Below are 24,277 nucleotides of genomic sequence, written 5' to 3'. Positions count from 1 at the left end.
AGCACTCCCCCCCATTTGGCGCAAGTGTGTCTATAAAATAGGCTTAATCCTGTTGCGGTTTAAATTCATTTGTGGCCATGCCACATTGATTACCGCACATAGCTTTACCATCTGCGCCCGATACGAGCCTCGTTAATTGCAGAAAAACGCCGGTACCATGGAGAAAAACAACCAATGTGTGTGTGTGTGTAGAGGGTAATGTTCATTATAAAGCTCCATTGCCTAATCTGGCGACAGACCAGAACACTTTTTACTGCCGCCCCTTTTTTTTATGCTCCTTTGCTCCTAAGATTCTAATGAAAAAAAAAAAAAAAAAACCTAAACAAAAACTACTTCCATTATTCATAACGCCTCTATGTGAGAATATTACTGCTGATGGGCACGCTTTGCCATTACCCCGAGAATATGATGCTCCACGAACCACTGGAAAGGGCCGGTAATGGAGCAATGACAGCCTTGTGAATTTTGACGAAGTTTTTTACTCTTAAAGATTCAGTTAACCGCCGGGAAAAAATGGCGAACTCCCGCTAAATAACCATTGTAACCTTATAAAAGCTTTTAAAGTGGATTGAATAAGTTAGGGCCGGGTTTTTAAGCAAAAAATGGATTTTCATTCGGGCAATTTTGTTTAACGTACGTAGAAATGCGGAAATTTTGTTTTGTATTAGCAATTGTTATTTTAGTTTTCGGTTTTTATTTGAATCTTCATTTTCAATTTTCAGTTTCATTTGCAATATTCAGTTTATTTTTCAATTTAATTTAATTCAATTTCATTTTCAATTTTCAGTTTCATTTTTCATTTTCTAATTCAATATTCAGTTTCATTTTCAACTCAATTTTCCCTTTTAGCCTTCAGTCTCATTCTATTCAATCTTTAATTTTCAATTTCATTTTTAGTTTTCAGTTTTATTTTCAATTTTCCATTTTAATTTTCAGTTTAATTTCCAATTCAACTCAATTATATTTTCAATTTTCAGCTTGCATTTTCAGTTTCGTTTCACTTCAAATTTTCAGCTTTCAGTTTAAATTTCCATTTTCGGTGTCAATTTTCATATTCAATTTCCAGTTTCATTTTCAATGCAATTTTCATATTCAATTTCCAGTTTCATTTTCAATTTTCAGCTTGCATTTTCAGCTTTCAGTTTCATTTCCATTTTCCAGTTTCGTTTTCAATTTTCATTTTCAATTTTCAGTTTCAACTCAATTTCATTTCCAATTCAACTGAGTTTCATTGTCAATCTTCAGTTTCATTTCCAATTCAACTCAATTATAGTTTAAATTTTCGGTTTCATTTTCAACTCAATTTCGTTCTCAATTTCCATTTCAATTTTGAATTTTAATTTAGATCTTCATTTTGAATTCTCAATGTTACTTTCAGTTCAACTCAATTTCATTTTCAATTCAATTTCGTTTTAAATTTTCAGTTTGTTTCCAATTTCTATTGAACCAATTTTGTTCAATGTACAGAGAATTGTAAGAAATCCACTTTTATCAATTATCGGTATTTTTAAGAAATCGAGGTATGCAGTCTTGGAACAACCCCATCCATAACACGGGGAATTGATCACCCCCATTTGTACATATTGTCCTTCATAAATTCCCTGAAAAAGAAGCGGTGGGTTGAGATCTGGTGAGTATGGTGGCCATCTCGTCCCCAATTGTTGGATTGTGCCGCATTATTTGCTACTCCGAAGTTATTGAGAAGAGAGGAAACGTTTTTGGGAAGATTACAAAAAGAAATAAACCATCTACACAGTCTGCAGCGATACATGGGTGACCTCCACTGTTCACTTTAGAGATACTTTCGTTATTTCTTTTAACTATTCGAAATATTTAAACAAAATAAAAGAGGGTGTTTGCACAGCCTCGTGGAGAGCAAAGAAGAAGAACATTGTAAGCCTGAGACAATGAACATCGAAAAGGACTGTTAAACTGCTCGAGATAAGGGTGGCATTTGAATGTCTTCCCGTTCGGAGGAAACCCGATCTCATTGAGGTCCCCCCGCGCACTGCGAGCAAACAGACTATCTTAGGTTACGATTATTACCACCATCTCGCTCCTAACAGCGCCCCCTTAAGATTGTCGCTGCAGTTGTGACACTCGGACGATAACTGCGACCGGGGGCTGTGCGAGTGACGTGTGCAAAGAGGGTCCTCGTCCTGAGAATCCTTACAATATGCCAAAGGGCTGTCAACAAGACGGTATCGGACTCCGCTATCATCTTCAGCAGAATCTTCTGGCTTCCATTGATAAGTGGCCCTTATCGGTGGCAGCCCGGCCTACCTGCAGAAAGCCTCTAGTTTTGTGCTGAGCCAGATGGACTGGGGTTATTCCCACAATCGTCTCCTCCCTCTCCCCCCTCTCCCCCGGTATTTACTGTTTCAGGGATTAACCAATGCGACTGACACTTCGCTAAGTAGAATTAATTCGATAACGATGGAGCTGTTTGTTCGCCTTGACGCTTATAGAAACACGTGGACACCCTCCCCCTCCCCCGCCCCTCAGGTCGAAGTTGGATGTCTTTGTGAAGCAGGATGGGTCTGTTATCAGTGGAGAGAAAACTGTTGGGATTATCCAGTAGAATCCTTCTCATCTCCATTTTGTTTCGGGGCTCTTTCAATTATTACTGTCAGCGAGTTGATTCCGTTGAATTTCATATCTTTCTCTATCAGACAATTTATGTCTTACATCTTTCTCTCTCTCTCTCTGTTACCCTTTCCATTTTTCGCTCTCCTTCCCTTTCTCCCTTTTTAATTTTCGTCTCGCTTTATTTCTTTATATTCCTCCCATTTTCTCTCTTGCTTTCTTTCTTTCTCTCTCTCTCTCCTCACTTTCCCTCTCCATTCATTTTATCTCTCTCTCTCACTTTCCTTTTTCTCTCTTTCCCTTTCTTTTTCTCTCTTTCCCTTTCTTTTTCTCTCTTTTTCCTTCCTTTGTTATTTGTCTTCATTCTATTTGCTTTTCTCTTTTTTTATCTCATTATGTTTCTTTACGTCATTCCCCTTTCCCTTCCTCTTTCTTTAACTCTTTATTTCTCTCTCTCTTTCTCTCTCTCTCTCTCCATCTGTAGTTCGTTCATTCCTTCTTTCTTTCTCTGGCTCTTTCTTATTTCTTCCTCTTTCCCTTTTCTCTCTCTTCCTTTTCTCTCTCTTCCTTTTCTTTCTTTTTTCTTCCTCTGTTATTTCCTTTCATTTTTTTCGCTTTTCTCTCTCTAGCTCTTTACTTCACTATTTCCTTCCTTCCTTCTCTCTCTCTTCTTTCTTTGTCTCTCTTTCTTTCTTTTTCTCTTTCCATTTTCTGTTTCTCTCTATTTCTATTTTCTTTCTCTATTATCTTATATCTATATGTTTCTCTCTCTCTCTCTCTCTCTCTCTCTCTCTCTCTCTCTCTCTCTTCTTTCTTTCTTTCTTTGTCTCTCTTTCTTCTTTCTTTTTCTCTTTCTATTTTCTCTCTATTTCTGTTTTCTTTCTCTATTATCTTATATCTCTCTCTCTCTCTCTCTCTCTCTCTCTCTCTTTAATTCGTTCTTTATCTCTCTTTATTATTTCTTTCATTCTCTGTTCTGTTTCTCTCTCTCTCTTTAGTTCGTTCTTTCCTTCTTTCTTTCTCTGTCTCTCTTTTTATTTTTTCTTTCTTTCTCTTTCTCTTTTCTGTTTCTCTCTCTCTCTCGCTGTTTTCCTTTTTCTCTTTCCATTTTCTGTCTATTTCTATTTTCTTTCTCATTTCGCTTCTCCCCCTTTTGCTTTCTCTCTTATTATCCCTTTTTTCTCTCTCTCCGTTTCCTTCACTTTGTTTGATTTTCTCTCTTTTCCATTCGCTCTATAGTTTCCTTTCCTCTTCCTCTATTTTTTTCTTTTCGTTTCCTTTATTGTTCATCTAGTCTTGTTTCTTTATATCCTTCCCATTCCCTCCTCCCCTCCCTCTCTCTTTCTCTTGCTCTTCCACAGTTTTAAACACGTGATTTTAAAAAGACAGAGAGAGACAGACAAAAATAGTACAATAGAAAAGAACAGAGACAGAGAGAAACAGACAGATAGAAAGATGATATGAATAATTAATTAAAAATACTCTTTACCGTATTTCCCCGATTAAAATATTTTTTAATTAATTTATTCTGGACAAAATTATCTCCATTAACACAATCATTACAGTTCGAGACAGATTTCTGGAGAGATGAACGCTCACTCCAATAAAGCTACGAACTTAAGTGTTTACTTTACCAACGTAAATATTCTTCTGCCCTCCCTCAATCCCCCTCACTCTCCTACATCCCCCCCCCGACCCAAACTACACTTACTGTAGATGATTGGAAAGTGGCAGGAGGTTTGGAGAATTTTGAGCAACACGCAGTTGTACAACTTCGGAAACCGCTCTGGGAAATAACTTCCCGGATGAGTCACCTCTCTTTCCAAAAGACATTTCTGACGTCGAATGTTTGACTTCGGCTGCGAAGGCACCGTGCGTTTAAACCGGGATATCAGACGATTATTTTAAAATTATACGTCTAAAATTACTGTTTTTTAAAATCACTTTAATTTCAAAAACTACCAAATAATATATTTTTTTTATAACAATCAGTTTAATCTTTTGCCTTTCAAACTTTTTCTAATTCAATTGTTGACCCAACAACAATGTGGCATTTTATGTCTCAGTTTTGCATCAGAATTCAACTGGAAGAACAATTTCATCCAGACTGAAACTGAAAATTCTGTCCAAAGAAAATCAAACTGGCATTGTTCAAGCAAACTGGAACCGACAATTTTATTCAAGCAATCTGAACTGACAATTTTATTCAAGCAGACTGAAACTGACAATTATGTCCAGACTCGAACTGACAATTTTATTAAAGTAGCTTAAAACTGACAATTTTATTAAACCAGACTGAAACTGACAATTTTATTAAAACAGACTGAAACTGACATTTTTGTCCAAAGAGACTGAAACTGATATTTTTGTCCAAAGAGACTGAAACTGACACTTTTCTCCAAAGTGACTGAAACTGACATTTTTGTCCAAAGAGACTGAAACTGACATTTTTGTCCAAAGAGACTGAAACTGACACTTTTGTCCAAAGAGACTGAAACTGACACTTTTGTCCAAAGAGACTGAAACTGACATTTTTCAAGCAAACTGGAAATGAAAATTTTATTTAAGCAGACTGAAACTGACAATTTTATTAAACCAGACTGAAACTGACAATTTTTCGAGACTGAAACTGATATTGTTAAAGAAAACTGACAATTTTATTAAAGCAGACTAAACTGACAGTTTTGTCAAGAGACTGAAATACATTATTCAAGCAGACTGAAACGCATTATTCAAGCAGACTGAAACTGACAATTTTGTCCAAAGGGACTGATTTTGTTTGAAACTGATAATTTTGTTAAAGCAGACTAAAGCTGAAAATGTTATTAAACTAGACTGAAACTGACAATTTTTTCCAAAGAGACTGAAACTGACAATGTTATTAAAGCAGACTGAAACTGACACTTTCGTATAAAAAGACTGAAACTGACATTGTTCAAGCAGACTGAAGCTGACAGTTATGGCCACTGTAGCCCAGTGGTCAGGTACGAAGTTGCATAAGTACACGTGCTTTGAGTGACCAGGGTTCAGGCCTGTGACTGCTAAATACGGCGCTGTTTCTCGTATTCTCTCTATCTTGTGAACTCCTCTGACCGTGTGCTCGTCCCGGGATATAAACAGAAAATTTATTTAATTTGTCCAAAGAGACTAAAACTGACATTTATTTTATTTCTTTTTTATTAGCTTTATGAATAACAGAATTGTAATCGATTCCTCACTAACGCAGTTCTCGACTGGAATGACTTTTAACTCTGTTTACGTTCAAATTTGGCAAAGGATTTCTTCAGCGTCTTTTCCGATACAATAATTTAGCATCGCCTGCACCAAAAGCCTCCGTATTTACAAAGCCGCTATTAAACGGGGATCGGCACGTCTTCATTTCTCCCAGAAGGGCCATGAGGCTCCCGATTATAGTTCTTTGATTGACAGTCTCACCTTAGTTTACTATCGAGAATAACCGCAAGAAAATCAAATCTAACACTTGCCAAGAGATTAAAAAAAGATCCCCTTAAAGCTTCAACGAGCTGCCTACAATCCACAGATACCTCTTTTAAAAAAAAGGGGGAGGTCCATTCTTTCGCACGTGCCGTTAAACGGTGTTTTATCCTCGATACAAGTACATAACGCTTCTTTAAATGCAAACCGAGAGGGCACTAAATCAAGAGAGTCCACCTTCTGTTGGGGGATAGTTTAAAAGGGGGGGAGGTCAGGGGTGCTTGACTTAAGTTGCAAAACGTGAGAAGGAGGGTCCTATAAAAATTTTAGTGCTACTTAAGTCAGCATGAAGACCGTTAACAGTGACATTTCCTGAGCCCTATGAGAAGGGTCCCTTACAAACGTAATAGCCGCTACTTAAACACTAACATTATATTTAATTATAGTTATATGGCGAGCAGGAAACATACGATTCCTTTTATACCGCGGTCGAGCCGGTTACGATGGCCTACGAAACGTTTTTGCCGAAATTGGAAAGATTTAAAAACGGACATTCATTTTTTCTTTCTTTCTCCGATAAATTAGTAATGGCGACTTAGCTAAAATATTGCGAACTTTTTTTTCTACATAAAACAGAAACTCCTAAAACAGAATTATACGGTCTACAAAATAAGCAGACGATGGGTGATATTTAATAAGCAGACGACTGAAATAAATCACGCGATATATTGTTAATTTCGTTTTAGAGAATCGACACAACAGACAACAATACGTTTTCCGTTTCTGCTATCGGCTGATACAAACAACAATGGGTCCATTTCGCGAGATGCATTGGTAATCGCTCTCTGATGACGTCACACACCGATGAAATTGTCTTTTGGAACGTCTCTTTTTTCCGCTTTTTTTTCTTTTTTGTCCGAAAAATGTGCCTTTCTTGTAACTCTAACATTTCAACTGTATTAAGTGACATATAGGTGCAGGAAAAAAAATAAATAAATACGAAATAAACTCACCTTTTAAAAAATAGATGTCAGTAAAGCTGAATTCGCATTTTTCGTCTCCACTCACCCATGCATCTGAGCGACACGTTTGTCATCATTCAGAAAAATAAAATAAAAAATTGTATACACCATGTCGTGATCTTTTAGAAAGCCGGAAATCATTCTGGGTATAATATATATTTTTTTCTTTCGCCCCCTTTCGCCCTCCTCCCCGGATCATTCAGTAATGATACGGGACAAAAGAGAGAGAAGAAAAAAGTGAACAGTTTAGTCATAAAGATTTATGGTAACCTGGTGTCCTTGGTCGATTATCTAAGCCGTGTCCTGTTTTCCCTTTCAACTAGAAGGTGTGAACGTTTGGAGTTGAACAGTGGCTTTTATTCCGTGTCCCCTGACAGCCAAGACACATGACACATATAAATGAACACGGATCACACTCCAGCGCCTGTTTATTAAACACTGCGCTCTGTCGGACGGCTGTGCGAATGCTACTGTCTGTTTGTAAATAGATGGTCCTAGCAGCAGTGAGCCTTTTGCTGGCTGATCAACTCTACGAAATGATACAGCTTTCAGACGCCGATTATGCAAAGAGCAAATGCTCCAAAGAACAATAATCGCGTCGATTGGCGCAACCTTCAACCACTCCTCCGATATTAAGGAATTACTTTAATCGTGTTTTAATTCACGACGCCTTGTCTTCAGACGATTACTTCGTAGCGGTCACATAACTGCAAATGTACATGCCGCTAATGATCGGTTATTTATCGAATGAGGACCTGAGTTGTTCACTCCATCTACCCGGGCTTTTCGAGGCTGCAAAGGAGACGCGCTGATCAACTGGCAGCAGTTTGATTGCTTTTTTAATTTCTCTTTCAATTTGTATCGTTTGCTCTTTTCATCGGTGCAAATCCTTTCGTTAATTGATATTAATAACGTCACGTGATTTACTCTCTTCGTCTGCACATTTTGTCGACTCTATAATTATATTGAATGGTAGCGTATTAAAAATTGCCAACTTCCAATGTTTTTTTTTTATATTTCAAAATGCCTTTTATGCAAATCGAATCTATTTTTGCGGTGCCTCCTATTGTTTCTTTTGATTTTAATGTCTGCTTTTAGCAGCTGCTCCTTTCCATTTTAATGTCAATGTCGTAAATTCCTCAATCGATTTTAATGTCTACTTCAGGTATTCGTTTTAATGTCTCTATTTCGTGAATTACTCCTTTCAATTTTAATGGCTATTTCATGATTTACTCCTTTAGATTTTAACGTCTATTTTCCAAATTCCTCATTCGATTTTAATGTCTACTTCAGGAATTCCTTGTCTGTTTTATTGTCCATTTCATGAATTACTCCTTCAAATTTTAATGGCTATTTCCTGAATTACATATTTAGATTTTAATGTCTATTTCATGATTTACTCCTTTAGATTTTAATGTCTATTTCATGATTTACTCCTTTTGATTTTGATAGAATTATTCCTTTAGATTTTAATGTCTATTTCGTGAATTTAGATTTTAATGTCTATTTCATGAATTTAGATTTTAATGTCTATTTCATGAATTTAGATTTCAATGTCTACTCTAGATTTTATTGTCTTTTTCATGAATTACTCCTTTAGATTTTAATGTCTATTTCTTGATTTACTCCTTTAGATTTATGTCTATTTCTTGATTTACTCCTTTAGATTTTAATGTCTTTTCATGAATTTAGATTTTCATATCTACTCCTTTTGATAATAATGTCTATTTCATGAATTACTCCTTTAGAGTTTAATGTCTATTTCTTGATTTACTCCTTTAGATTTTAATGGAATTACTCCTTTCGATTTTAATGTGTGTTTCATGAATTGAGATTTCAGTGTCTACTCCTCTAGATTTTATTGTCTATTTCATGAATTACTCCTTTAGATTTTAATGTCTATTTCATGAATTTAGATTTTAATGTCCATTTCGTGAATTTTAGATTTTCATACCTACTCCTTTTGATAATGTCTGTTTCATGAATTACTCACTTACATTTTAATGTATTTCTTGATTTACTCCTTTAGATTTTAATGTCTATTTCATGAATTAGGATTTTAATGTCTATTTCATGAATTTAGATTTTAATGTCTACTCCTTTAGATTTTAACGGGATTACTCATTTTGATTTTAACGGGATTACTCATTTTGATTTTAACGGGATTACTCCTTTAGATTTTAACGACGGAATTACTCCTTTAGATTTTAATGGTATTACTCTTTAATGGAATTACTCCTTTAGATTTCAATGTCTATTTCGCGAATCGTTTATCGAGAATTTTATGACGATTTCATGAATTACTCCTTTCGATTTTAATGTTCTCGTTTAGATTTTAATGTCTATGTTAGGGATTCCTCCTTTCATTTTAGTGTCTATTTAAACATAGCATTTTTTTCCGTTTCCGTAATACCTTTCTAACAAATTTTTCAATTTGGCAAATGATCCTCTAAATGTATGTCTAATCCAATAGCCGTTTACAAATTTTCTTGTCTGTTTTAACAGTAATCTCCTATAATTTTTGTTCGTTTCAGCAATTTCTCCTTGGTATTTAATGTCCGTTTAAGGAACTCGTAGTTGTTTTTAATATCAATATAAGTAATTTCTCCTTTCGATTTTAATGTCCTTTTCAGCAAGTCCTCTTTTCGATTTTATCTCTATTTCATCCATGCCTCCTACCAATGTCTGTTTTAATAGTTTAGCTATACCCTTTCCATATTATCCTCCTGTCAATTTTTATCCCTTTGAAATGCTCCTCTAAATTTCCATTGAGAGGAGAATTGCCAAAGGCATTACAGAAATAAGAAACGTCTGTTTCAGTAATGCAATTTAGGGACTTTCTTGTGCGTTTAAAATTAACTTTTTCCTATTTTATCTCCTATCGATTTTATATATATTTTAACAATGCCTCCTACAAATTTCCGTGTATTTAAGCAGTGCCTTTTCCCACTTTTCTCCTGCTTCGGTGACGCCTCTAAATTTCGTCTGTAAAAGGTACCACTCTTTCGGCAATGCCTTTTATGGACCCTTTTCTTCACCACCTAACAGTTTTTGTCTATCTCAATAATTCCCCTACTAATGTTATACCTATCTCGGAAAATCAATGTACACTTCATCATCAAAAGTAATGGGGCACCGTAACATAATTAAAAATGTAAAGCATTGATGAATATAGAGGGCGTTATGGCAGCAAATGGTTAAATTTAAACTGCAGAACGCACTAAAAATAATTGAATTTCTTTTAATTAAAAAAATCCCCCCCCCCAAAAAAAAGAAAAATAGAACAGCCCTCCCGATTAATTTCTACTGCGCATGACGCTGTTTATCGAGAATGGTAATATTTGATAATTAGCTCGCCGAATGTCGTCTGTTAAGCAAACGTTGACCCCCTTGCGGTTTTGATTCGAGAAATTAAATAACTGCACACACGAGCAGAGCCAATTTCGAGGGCCTCCTTACAGCATTCTGTTTTCAAATCTTAAGTGCAAAGGTCACCTTGTTTGAAAGAGAAACTTAGTCGACCGTTTTGCCGTATTTTTTTTGTTTGGTTAACTGCGCCGACACATTTGAGCGCAGGAAGGGAGCACCGCCCTTAATTAGAGACAAGCTTCCGGGGGGTATGAGTGGGTGGGTGGTTAAAAAGGGGAGGGGGAGAAGATGCAAAAAAAAAAAAAAAAAAGCAACGAAGAAGATAAAAGGAAGTCTCTGCAGACAGCTTGACTTGGTACTTTTGCGCACGTGCTCTTTAAGTCCCGCACCCCTTATCGGAAACCTTCCATCAGACCGCAGCAAGCGACTTCCCGGGATCGCTGCGAAGAACAAATGGGGCTTACTTAATGTTCATATTTAAAGATGCCGTCCGAAGCTGGCGGAGTGCCTTATCGTGCGTTCTTAGCGACAAATCTAGCGTTCGCCGGTTACGACGGCAGACACCGACGCTCAGTCCAGCTGCGGAACACCCCCATATTGTCGTCTGGTGTAGGGCAGCTTCGCCCTCCGCGCACCGAAAGGTCAACATTTTCTCTTCTGCCCAACGCTCGTAATCCACCCCAAAAATCCCTTGCCCCAAAACCTCCCTACCCCGGGCTACCTCTGATGCGTGCGTTGTGGACGGGCCGTGGCCTTGCAGGGGTCCCGACACAGCCGTCCGGACCGAGAGAAGGCCATGTGTCAAAAATAACGCCTCATCACCGAGTTTCCCATCCGAGTCTCTCATGCGTGGCTATCTGGTAGCTAGGCCTACATCACGAACGTGGAATGTCCTCTAACCGCACGTGAGGAGCAGCGGTACTGTGATAAGAAACATCTGGCCATGGCGAGGACAGGATGGGGAAAGACTGCTGGCCGAATGTTGCCGATTTGGTGGAGTTGTGCGAGTGTATTTATCCAGTTCGGGGAACATTTGTTCGCATTCATGACATCCCTATTTGGCCACTTCTACAAATAATTTGGTAACTCTCTATCCGTTTTTAACGTTAACCAAACGATTTCATGTACAACAATAGAAATTGAGAAATATACTTTTTTCGGAAGTTCTATTGTTGCGCAATAAAAATATCCAAAAAATTTCATGCGCATTTCATCTCGTGACTTGATTTCATGTATATTTCATCTCGTGACTTGATTTCATGTATATTTCGTCTCGTGACCATTTACGTCTGCTTCAACAACTCGTTGAATCTTTCTGCCCGGTTTCCATCGATGAGGACTAGCAAATATTTTTACAAAACCACAGAATCCTCCAAAAGATAAAGCTCCAACCCAATTTGAATAATTCATTGGACTTTGGTCTTTGAATTTGGCATAAATCAATGGATAATCCATGCAAAAAGAAATAATGGACAATAATCTTGAAATTTCAGAATCTAGATTAATAACCAGCAATTCCTTGAAACATTAATTATTCAAGGAAAAAAAAGTAAGACAACTGGGAGAAGGAACGTATACGTGGCTAACAAGTTCTTATTTAGTTCCAGAATGTAATCAAAGCCTTTATAGGGACAAGCTGCTCAGGTGCCCCCCCCCCCTCCTCAACATCCTTTGACATCACCTTATGTGAAAGTCAAGCAAGATGACACCGTGCTTGATGATAAACCTTACAGTGGGGTATCCAGCAGGGCCTGTTTCCTGTGGGAGTCGATGACCTTGGTAATAGGACCGAGGGCTATTTGAATGCTAAACACAAAACATCGGGTAATGTCCTGGTCGCTGTGGGGTTATCTACAAAGTGCGTGCCGCATACGTAATGTGTCAGTTGGCGTCACGCTACCGACTGTACAATACAATGTTGTGAGTGAAAAGATAAACACGAAAAGTATTACAGTGGTTAACTCCCATGGTTGGATGGTTGGATTACTCATGTTCTACGGGTGCACACTGAGGGGGGAGGGGGGCATTGATGATAAGTCACCACTTTAAGAAGATCCACGATGGAATCGACTGGATTCTCCTCATCGACGTCTTTTCCACGATTTCGCCGCCAGGGGTCGCTCACTGTCCGGGATTCGGCAGAAGAAAACCTCAAGGTGTTTTGTGTCACCTCCAGATTCTATACCGCGGTATTTCTCAGCGTACCTGTCCGACCTCGCGATCAGTCACTTAACCACTATGACGTTGACTTTGAGATGTCAAAGATAATGAGGTCACCGCGAGCTCCCACACAACGCGGGCATAATTATAGTGGTCTTCAAGAGGCTGTCAGACTTCACTGTCCTCTCTGTCTGCCTTGTCAAGTCAGCAACTGGCAAAAGCGGAAGTGGGACAACTCTCTTGATTAGAACATCCACTCATCATGTCTGTGGAGTGGTGGAGGTCCCCCCCTCGCCTTATTCCCCTCTCTCCCGACATAAGGATATAGGAGGAGGGGGGGCACGGTCTGCAAGAATAATGGCTCGTTAGGAATAAAAGGATTGCAGAAAACGCTCTAGGAAATAAACAGGTTTCGACGACTGTGAAGAAATGGCGAAGGTCAGGCGACAAATACGGAAGACGGAGTGGAAGACCAGTCCAGAGGAGGTGATCATTCCACATTTTTTCTCCTCGGACAGTTATTAGCTGAAAGAAAAATGTTTGTGCCAAGAAGCAGAACAATACTGGCCAACACGTCCAAATGCTGCGTCACCGATGACGTCACCAGTCAACTACAGAACATTTTCTATTGATTTGCTTCAGTAGACTCCTTGTTCATTTAATGTCCAGTCCCCCTTCTCTGATTAGCGCCCTCTGAGGGCTTTTTTTTTCATATTCGGAAACTAAAATAAAAAATCAGAGTCCAGTTAAACAAAATTTGAGGACTTTTCACCTTAATCTCCTCATCCAACAGGTCCGGCCCTTAAGACGTAACGCCATACCACCTTCACGTGCGTGAATAACCGTCACAACACGTGAAATGCATCACGATTGTTTATTTACTATTTGGTGGTTAGGCTTAGCTAACATCATTAATTACAGCACTCCGATACTTAGGAACATAACTTGTTGATGAGTTGCATTGTTTCTCCCCCTAACCCTCCCCACAGAGGTCATTATGACGTAATCTGTCTCGCTGCTAACGGGGGATTTTCAGTCAACACCACGGTCAGCACCTTCAGAAGAGAATAAATGATCCGGCTAACCTGTTGCGTGCCAACAGTTTCTTGGTTACAAATCAGCATTCTGTGGTCTGACTGTCAGATTATAATGTTTCTCGCATGGCGTGTGTCCTTTGGAATAACTTTATCTTCTGTAGCAGAGAAGAAAATGCAGTCCAATCAAAAACAGTAATTGCGTAGTGGCTCCATCTCTTGAAACAATTTGTCTCTATTAATTTTAAGAGTCAAAACACCACAAATTATTGACCAGCCAATCGTTGATTTACATTTGTTCCGGTCTTTGGACGAGACCTCTGGGATCTCCGGTGTTCTGTGGATACAGCACCCACGGGAGAAAATAACTCTTGTATCGGAAGGCCAACGTGATTGCGATCTTGCGCTGATGACCTACAAATGTTCCTTTCATCTCATCAAATTTGATCGTTCGCCAAACAGAAGTTACCATATAGCAAGTCGTGGACCTCTCCGGCCACCTCCCTTAAGCGTTGGCAGAAACCTAAACGCTCCAAAGCGCATTCTATAAAAAAGAAAGAGAGAGAGAGAGACGTATTGGATATTCACCTGGGAGGCTTCCTCATAGACCCGTTGATTTCTAAAGAGAAAGATATTTGCTGCTTGACTTGCTGGAGTACACATGAGACAAAAGGATTGCACCCACTGGTGCATTGCCCCAATCGTTCTACGCCTCAGCTCCTCATTTTCATAAATGCCTACTGTAACCCAAGATACCTCAACCATTGAAAACATTTTCACAATTTCAATAGATGTCTCATACTCGAATTTTAATTGAATCCATGGAACACGATCACTGAGAAAATGAATATAATCATTCTGGCTGTCTAATCTCCCCAAGCTAGAAGCCAAGGTCGCAAGCTCTCTTACTTAGAAACTCAACAAGCCTGGTGGCAAAAGGTGGCTCTGCGCTGAAAGGAGTTATGGTAAATTTACTCTTTACAAACCACGAGTTCCATCTCTGACTTTTGGAGAACTCGTCTTTCTGGATTCGATATTCTGCAAATTTCATCCGATTTCTTTAGCAGTTTTCTGTCATCCAAGTTCATCTAGCTTTCATGCCAACAAGATTCACATTTCTTTCAGTTTCATCCAATTTCCATAGCAACATAGACCACATTTTCTTCTAATTTCATCCGATTTCCATGGCAACAAATTCACATTTTTCTGTCCATTTCGACCGATCTCCATGGCGACAGTCACATTTTTCTCTCAGTTTCATCAATCTCCGTGGCAACAAAGCCAGTTTTCTGTCAGTTTCATTGGTCTCCATAGCAACAGCCTTTTTTTTTCCAGTTTCATTCGATTTTCATGGCAACAAAGTCAGATTTTTCTGTCAATTTCATACGATTTCCATGGCAACGTAGCCACTTTCATCCGATCTCCATGGCAATCAGGATAACATTTTTCTGTCAATTTCATACGATTTCCATGGCAACAAAGTCACTTTCATCCGATCTCCATGGCAATCAGGATAACATTTTTCTGTCAATTTCATACGATTTCCATGGCAACGTAGTCAATTTCATACGATTTCCATGGCAACGTAGTCACTTTCATCCGATCTCCATGGCAATCAGGATAACATTTTTCTGTCAATTCCATCCGATTTCCATGGCAACAAAGTCACATTTTTCCGCCAATTTCATCTAATTTGCTATTAGTAATGAAAGCAAACCTTTTGGCTCATGGTTTGCTTTTGTTACGATTAAGATTGGGCATGTAGGCAACTAAAGCCACGAGACATCATTATATTACTGCGAATTTCTTATACTTTTCTGCTTGCGGGATGAAAAACTTGGTTACTCGGGGGAAGTCCATAAAATTTCCTGTCTAGGCGAGAGTCAGACCTTTCGTCACAGTATGGCAGGACAGTGTTCGCTCTGACACAACCCCCTCTCACGGAAATTTAGTTAGATATTCATTTATTCCTTATTTATTCCAAGTTCGAATATCCCTTTTCCCAAATCGAGGTTCTGCGTAATGTATTTCAGCATTTTCCTTTAATTTACACCGAAACTGTTATTTTGTGAGCGCAATCTGACCTCAACGTACTCCGCTTACGACGAAAGTCACGTTTCCAGTGTGTTCCAAAACATAGCCGAACAGCGAAAGGGGGCATCCGTAACGAAAATGGAGCATCGGCGAAACACGCCGGTGTGTGGCAAAGAGCGAAATACCTTCTCATTGTGTTCGCAGCGACGTAATTAAGCATTTGGCCAGAGAATGCAAGGGACGGAAGGCAGGCAGGGCCGCCAATAACAAAAGCCATCTTTGTGCCAATTATGTTCATGCATCATGTAATAAAGACCCCATCGGCCTCTTAGGTTATCCGCACAATTTAGGGGGAGCATTACAGAAACTCAAGACAGTAATGATAATGATCAATAAAGGTTTTACCTCATGTCGAAGTCCCCTATCAGCAGTTGCAACATCCATTGCACATCGCGATGATGTGGCACCAGGGATGGTATACAAATCAATCCTCAGCTTTAAAACAATGCCAGCTCTTATTAAATAGAATTTATGTCGGCTGGTAATGGTGGCCAATAATGATTATTGTTCTCTGCCATCCAGCTCGTGGGCCCCTCAGGGCAAATATATATTTCGAAATGGAATTCTGTGGTGCCAATATCAAACGTATTACCCGAGAGTGGCGCTGTGGTCGCCGTTCGCCTTTCTTTATTAACAAAATGAACTTTGATATAATAAAGGAAGAATTACCGAATGTTTTGCCCCATCCGTCATTTGCCCCTTTAGCGCGTTGCATTTCGGGAAGGCACTCTATCGGCACTTTGTGAGCGCGTGCTGTTTGCGAGATGGTTCGCGCGAAATACGCTAGAGGGCAGGAATGTCATTATTAATCGCTGCGGCAATGCTAAAATTAAAAAAAAAAAATTCCTACCGGTTTCAGTGGTTTTGTGCACTAGGGGGCGCTTTGAGTAGTGTACTCCAGCGGGTGGCTATTTTGTCGAACATTAAAAAGTGTTTTTTGTTTTAGGTGACGCATGCTATTAATTTCGTTTAATTTCCAAGACAACAAAGGTAACACTCTCGGTCAATTTGGTCCGATTCCCATGGCAACAATCAAATGAGTCAATATTTTTGACTCATTTGATTATTGCCTAAATTCCAGGGCAACACTGTAGGCTAATTTCCGATTGTTGCCGATTTCTTGGCAACAATCAAACGAGTCAATATTTTGCGTAAATTTCGTCTAATTTCCATGGCAACGAGGGTTAATATTTTGGGTACATTTCACCGGTTCCTAAGGCAACAAGGGTACCAATTTCCGTAAATTTCATCGGATTTTTTGCGGCAAACGAGGGTAAGGTTTTCTGTCGGTCCCAACCGATTTCCATGGCAACAAGGGGGTAGCATTCTCGCCGTCAATTTCGTCCGATTTCTACGGCGACAAAGGCGGACAATTGCGCCCGACGAATCCGAAATGTGTCATAATGAGGTTGACACCGTCCACCTGTCGGCTGGTCCGGGATTTGGTGAATCGCATTATCGAGCTCCGAAGTTGACATCGCCGGCAGAGGGAGGGATGCCCACAACAGTTGTCCGTCACATTATGCAAGCTGATTTCGACTCATTGCCGTCACATCCCGCGTTTCTCTTTCAGCCGTCGCCGTCCCTGGTGTGTGTGAGGAGATTTCCGTCATCGGGGAGACATCAATAATTTATGAGCCTGACACGGGGCCTTTATCCGGCCGGAATCCCGGATAACAAGGAGACTGTCAACAGTGGGCACCCGTATCGCTGCTTCGCCAGCCACCGCGCGCGCCAGACTCGATTCCGCAGAGCGAACGAATAATGCAGAACCCCCGATTGCCGTGATGAGAGTCGGCTTGATGACCGCCAGTTTAGAAGGCTTAAGAGGTGGCGCGGAATCATAAAATTTTAGGCTAAGAGGCCCGGGAGGGGGGGAGGAGGGGGAGGGCGGCAGAAATGTGGGTGATTGCTTCGACTAACAGCGATGTTACGGAGCGATGGAAGCGTTTTGCGGAGATTACTCTGAAATATTTAGTACAAACATCGGTCGGAAAATGCCGGGCGCCAGCGGAAGGCGAGGTTAGAGGGAAGACAATCGGAAGGGTTGATACAGGTTGAAACAAAATGACCTCGCGGGGACTGCAGGCAGAAACGGCCACGCAAGAGAATCCGCTGTCTCTCTCACATCACCGATCGCACACTCCTCCTTCAAACACCACAACTGGGACGCCATCACCACGTTATATTCTCTCTCCCTCTTCCTCTTGACTTTCTTCTTTCTCTCTCTCTCTCTCTCTGTCTTTCCCTGTCTCTACTTTCTCTCTTTCTTTCCTACCTCAATCTATATGCCGCCATATTTTTCCTTTTCCCATCTCTCTCTCTCTCTTCGCTATGCCCGTCTTCGTATCGTCTCTCCATCTATCATTGTCCTTCTGTCTTCTTTTCCTCTTTCTCTCAGTCCCTCTCTGTAATTTACTTCAGCCTCTTTCTCTGATTCTTTGTCTTCCTTTCACTTTCTTTCTCGTTTTGTCTTCCTCTCTCCCACTCTTTTTATTTACTTTTTATACTTTCTTTCATTCCTCCTCCTCCTCCTCTCTTTCTCTCTGTCTCTCTCTCTCTATCTATGTTTTCTCCAAAAATAGGGGAAAAGGGTGACTTTTTGTCTCTTTAATTATTTTCCACCTATTTCTCTCACTCCCTTTATTTTATTTATCTATCTGTCTACTTCTTTTCTTCCCCTCTCTCTTTTATGTCTTCACTCTTTCTTTCTCTCTCTCTCATTTGTGTCTTCTCTCTTTCTCTTTCACTCTTTTATATCTCACATCCCTTTTTCTCTCTCTTTCGCTCTCTCTTTTTCTTTTTTACTCTCTCTCCCATCTATATATCTCTTCTCTCCCTCTTCCTCTTTTTCGCTTTCACTCATTTTCTCTTCCACTCTCTTTCTATTTCTCTCCTTCTGTCTCTTTTTCTCTGTCTTTTTCTATTTTACTCCCTCGCATATCTCTTTTCTCTGTCTCTCTCTCTCCCTCTCCTCTTTCTCTTTTATGTCTTTTCTCCCTCTCTCTTTTTCTCTTTCACTCTCTTTTTCTTTCTCCTTTTCTCTTGTTCTTTTTCTTGTTCCCTCTCTTTCCCGCTTATTTCTATTTCTCTCCTTCTCTCTCTTTTTCTATTTTGCTCTCTCGCATATCTCTTTTCTCTCTCTCAAACATGCGAACCCAATCAATCAATCGATGAATATCACAATTAAATTATTTGAATTCCGCGACTTTTCTGCTAATTTGCATATTAATAGGAAAGATTAACTGCTCGTGCCAACAGGTAACTTCGCGTTCACAATACGCGATCCACCACAGCTCATCTGACGCATATAACACTTTGCGATGCGTCATTATGGGGGGGAGAGAGACGAGGGGGAGAAGACTGTGGGGGGGTTGCCTGTTTGAAACGCCGTTACTTGCCAGTACCGAGGCGTGTATGTTGCCATGACAACAAACAAACAATTATTTTGAAGGATTTTCGACTCTGTTCATCGCTTATTACGATGTCAGTCTACCAAAAGCGATTTCTTTTCTTTTTTGGGGGGAGAAGAGGGGGAGGGGAGAGAGAGAGGGGTATAGTTTGTTTGTGTTTCAGACAGAATTACTCCTTCGTTATTTCATTGTCGATGCGACCAAAGAAACAACTTCTTCGCTCGAAATTCCAAAAAAACAACCCATCAAGGTGGGGGGGGGGAAGTTTTATTTAAAGTGATACGGCTGACACGGTGCACCCCCCCACACACACACAATGTTGCTGTTGGGGGGAGGGGGGAAGAGAACGGTTGTTGTTTGTTATGAACGAAGGAAGAATGTGAAAGAGAAAGAAATAAAGCGAAAATGACTAGTAAATAGAAAGAAAGAGCGAAAGAGAGAGAAAGAATATCAAAATTAACAATAAGAAGGAAAGAAAGAGACAGCGTAAACTGCAGATAGATAGATAGGTGAAGGAAAAATAAGAAAAGAGTGAGAGAGAGAAACAGAAAGTGCAAATGGCAGTCAGATAAACAAAGGAAGAATAAAGAGAGAGAGAAAGCAAGAATGGGAAATACAGAAAGAAAAATAACAGATAGATAAACAAAGGAAGAAAGAGATAACGAAAGATGGGGATAGAGAAAAAATAAGAGAGAAAAAATAAGAAAGAAAAAAAGAGAAAAAAAATGACAAGTAGACAGAAAGAATGAAAGAAGGGGAGAAAGAGAAAATGAGAAAATATGGAGAGATAGAAAAGAGTAGACAATGGTGAGCTAGTGAGAAAAGAAAGTAGGGAGAGAGAGATAGGCTAAAAGACAATGGTAGCGAAAGACAGATAGGCAGAAAGAAAAGACAGTGATAGCAAGATAAAGAAAAGTGAGAGAAATAAAAGTGGTAATAAATGAAACAAAGAAAGAGACAGAAATGGAGTTACAGAAAGATGGAAAGAGAAAAAGTAAGGAAGGAAGAAAGAAAAAAGACAAAAACACGAAAAAGGAAAAAAGTAAGCGCGAAGGCTAAAGACAGATAAAGGAAGAAGCGAAAGAGAAAACGGGATTAGGAATCTTCAGAGGAGAGAAGAGAAACAAGGAATTGGAAGAGAGAGAAAACAGTACGGAAGACCAATGAAAAGAGAAAGAATGAGACAGCATGCATTACTTTCAGCATGCATTTGGTCGAGGTTTTGAATCGAGATGGGTTCGCTCGAACAACACGAAGAAGTAAATCCGATGATTATTGTCGTGCCAGAGGCTAATGTGGCGCCATCTGCGAGAACAATTAATTTTCCAGTAATGAAAGACCACATTTTTTACAGGAAAGTTAACCACATTTGCGCATGCTCAGTACTGCGAATGAAGTGGATCAAATTATTTGCAATTTAACACGTTTGAAAAAGAAGTACTTTGTAGATTTTGCTGAATGAAAAGCCTCGGTACACGAGAGGAAAAACCACGCAACTCCCACCCGATGGCAGCTATTATGCAGAGACCCAGAGGAAGTTTTAGAGACAACCTTAAATGAAGATTTTGGCTGTTGGCACAAAAACACAGGTTGACACCACCATCTAGACTTATTTGGACATCGTGGAAACCACAGGAATGGTGTTTCAAAGAATACAAGATGACCGAGGGTGCATATCAGTGCAGACAGCAATCAACAATCCAAGAGAGGGTTGCTGATTTTTAATGTTGATTTTTATTTGCATTTATAGCTTAGGTGATCTATTTTCTCACTTTCGTTCCCTCTTTCTTCCTCTCTTTCCCTAAGAAGGGTGTGAGCGAGTAATGACTAAAAACACACGAAAAGACAACGATTTCAGAGGAGAGCCAATCACAGGAACTGATGAACTGTAAACGGTCATTGCCAGCCCCTATCTTGCGGTTGGACAGACTCCAGCGTGGTTGTGGTTCCCTCAGCAGCCAAAAACACCCAGAATCCGTCACGAAAAACGTGTACTCTTCACCTACCCTGGCCCCAGGATTCGAAGAAGACGTTATCACTCACGTACCGCATTTACATAAACATCCAGAGGAGAGACAGTTGCATTTGTTGGCCAGAAACGTGACCATCCCTCGTCAGTAATGATTCCCGGTACCGACGCCTCTTTGCAAACCCCCCAACTCCCCCTACTCAGTCCCTCCAAAGATATGAAATGGAAATTAGGGTTAATTTGGCTGCTTACCTGATCTGGCGTGGAGGAGTTATCGGAGCTATTGTGGCCTGTAGTATCCGGGTTACCGCGACCACCTCCGGCACTGCTGTTACCACCATTGTTGCCACCCCCTCCGTTGCTACTATTGTTGTTATTGTCTCCTAAGTCGCCTGGTTTGCTGTCCCTCTCGTCGATGACCAAGTCAATGGGCATTTTGCCTTTTAGACAACTGATATACCGCTGACAGAAATTGTCGCACAGTTCATGAACCTGGAAAGAAAAGAAGGAAAAATTAAACAGATTGTAACGCCATCTGTAGCAAAAAGCATTGTAGAAAACTACGAAAAACAAAACTAGAATTTCTAAGCCTATTTTTCTCGTAATTATCCATTTGTTTAGCATACACCATTAAGCCTAATTTTCTCTCAAATGTCTACTAACTTATCGTACACCCCTAGGCCTACTTTTATTTTTCACTCGCATATATTCCTGCCCATTAAAATAGGATGAAATACCTTCTGCTTGATGCAATTAAGTGATCAGTGTCCAGTCCGGACCAGGAACCATCCAGTCCAGTTAGGATTAACCTCGCAATTCTGAATCTTTGATGGTTTTTGATGACCTAATATTTGGGCATTTATGTTTCTATAAGGATTAAAAAGGAGATGAAGAGGTAGGAAAATTAAACAGGCGTGGAAAGGAATCCCACAATAAATCATGTCGAACTGGTTCCTTGCTGTAACAATACGTAATGCAAAGAGTGAAGTTATTGCTCGACTACTGGGAGTTCAAACCAGCAGGTAAAAGATGATGAAACACGACCGGAGACCAACATCTTGTAGAAAACCATTAATCAATGGTTGGGTTGTCTGTGGTAAACACAAGGGTATCGTTCAGGGCACAGGGCTTGTGCGCAAAGCCATGACATTTTATTAACATAGATATGAAGGCGTCCATTGCCGGGACCCCATCAACAAGGGACTTGATAGCGAATTTATATTAATAGCGAGGGTGGAGAAGGGTTGTACTGTGGTGTGATTTACGCTAGCACATGCTACCTACCTGTGGGAGGTTTCCTGTGACATATCACTTGCACAATGTAGCTACCGCTCATCAGTTTTTACTATCTTCTTTTTATCATCAAACTAGTTTTGATGGTGAGCACGGATATTATGGCTGTCTGTCTCCCTAGCTAATTGGGCGCTGTATCTGATTCAATTTTTGCTGGATAAAAACTCCCAATAGACGTGCCTGTTTAGCTGGATGAAAAACCCAATTCAACTTTCCTGTTTTCTTGATGGAAACCCTAATTGGATTTGTCTGATTTGCTGCGTGAAAACCCCAATAACATTCGCCTCTTTTGATGGATTTAAAAATGGGACTGTTAGTACAACGAGGTCCAGCTGAGAGAGTGTACCATAACTCTGTAATCGCAGTGCACATCCGGAAATTGGTCTTTGGTATGAAGTATCTAGACGCAAAACGATCACCTCTTGCCATAAAAACTTTGGTATAATTGTTTACAAAGATCTAAAAATTAATAAACGTTTTCGATCCATATTACATCTACGATGGGCAATTCCACGATACACTCAGTTGTTTAAAGCAACCACTTAGGCAATTATGGCTGTGAGGAGATAGTGTTTGGTAAGTTTCTTATAAAGGCTTTATAGCGATGGATGGACAAAATGTTTTACAAATAATTCGCAAAGATATAAGACATTGACTGTCCAACTAAGCTGTTGCCCACGATCACAGCAATGGTTATGATCTTAATTCGAACTGGACCAGGAAGCAGTGAATCCCGTTCGAGTGGAAGCAATTTTTATGGACTTTTTTCAAACCATGGTTCAATTAGTCGAGTCTGTTCAAAGTTTGTATGATTTTTCATCCCAGAAATATGCCTAAAGACCACAGAAAAGACGCAATTTACAATCACGACGCCTAATGGCCTTAATTTCCTCATCGCTAAATCAATGTACACTTATATTAATGTCAGCAATAACTCTGAATACTACGTACATATCTGTCTACGCAGATAAACTATTAAAAGACCACTTCAAGGGACGGGATTTGCTCAGACACTGGAAATTCTCTATTGGCTCGTCTCACTTATGGTCAAACTTCCCCATTCACTTAAAACGGTATCCACTAACTGCACAAGATTGCCAAGAATGTAATAAACGTAAGGAAAGCGGAGGCATGCAATGAAAAGGGGACAGAAACAGGGGGGGTTGGATGCTTTGCATCTCTCAAATCCAACGGGACTAGAAAACACAGAGAGCAAGAGAGAGAGAGAGAGGACAGCTTCAAAGACGATCTATCCCGTCAACGCGAGAATAACTATAATCGTCATTATAATTGCGAGGCTTGCGTTAAGGATGAGACCCAGAAAGGGGAGGACAATAACATTTGCCCGCTGGGACAAATAGCTTAGAATGATGGCAACCCTATCTCAATAAGCCTGAAGCAAAGCTCGCCAGCTGGGTCTAACCTGCAGAGAGAGAAGACAGATAGAAAGAGAGAGAGAGAGATCGTGGGGAAAGAGAAACAGGGAGAAGAAGAGGAGGGGTCGACCGAGCCCGTATGACGAGAGACGGACAGGAAAATATCTGTAATCTGTAGGCAACACGCCGATAGCTACGACCGGACATCATCGCTAGCTGACATGAAGAAAATAACACAGCGTTTGACAGAAAGACAGAGCTACCGGGCTCAAATAGGGTTTCGACCCCTACCATCATTTTCTGTCAATACGTCCAGCTTGTAACAGGATTCACAAAACTTTAGAGAATGTTTCTTTTTTGTCTTTGAGAATTTATTTCTTTCTGTTCTTTTCTCCCTCTCCAATGGATGGTAAAAGAAAAGAAGGATATTTGCAGTTTCTGGTTTACAAAAGTCTCGGATAATGAGTCCAACATTGACTTCCTACTACTCCCGGAACCTGCCTTTTAATTCCAATAGATTTCCGAT

General features: G+C 39.9%; 1 protein-coding gene across 3 annotated transcripts in view; it reads right to left on the bottom strand.

Annotated features, from left to right (window-relative positions):
* LOC150085037 (homeobox protein Meis1-like) overlaps window positions 1-24,277 on the bottom strand; it is a 247,349-nt gene that overhangs the window by 187,405 nt on the left and 35,667 nt on the right. For all 3 annotated transcript variants that reach the window (XM_090376745.1, XM_090376747.1, XM_090376746.1), the window contains exon 5: window positions 21,335-21,574. In XM_090376745.1, the coding sequence (XP_090232871.1) occupies window positions 21,335-21,574 (240 nt within the window). The remainder of the gene's footprint in view (window positions 1-21,334; window positions 21,575-24,277) is intronic.

The sequence above is a fragment of the Mastigoproctus giganteus genome, chromosome 6 (genome assembly GCF_048544385.1).
Source record: "Mastigoproctus giganteus isolate SK-2022 chromosome 6, ASM4854438v1, whole genome shotgun sequence".
In the NCBI taxonomy this organism is placed as follows: domain Eukaryota; kingdom Metazoa; phylum Arthropoda; class Arachnida; order Uropygi; family Thelyphonidae; genus Mastigoproctus; species Mastigoproctus giganteus.
Note: the sequence above shows the minus strand (reverse complement) of the source record. Positions and strands in the feature narration are given on the sequence as shown.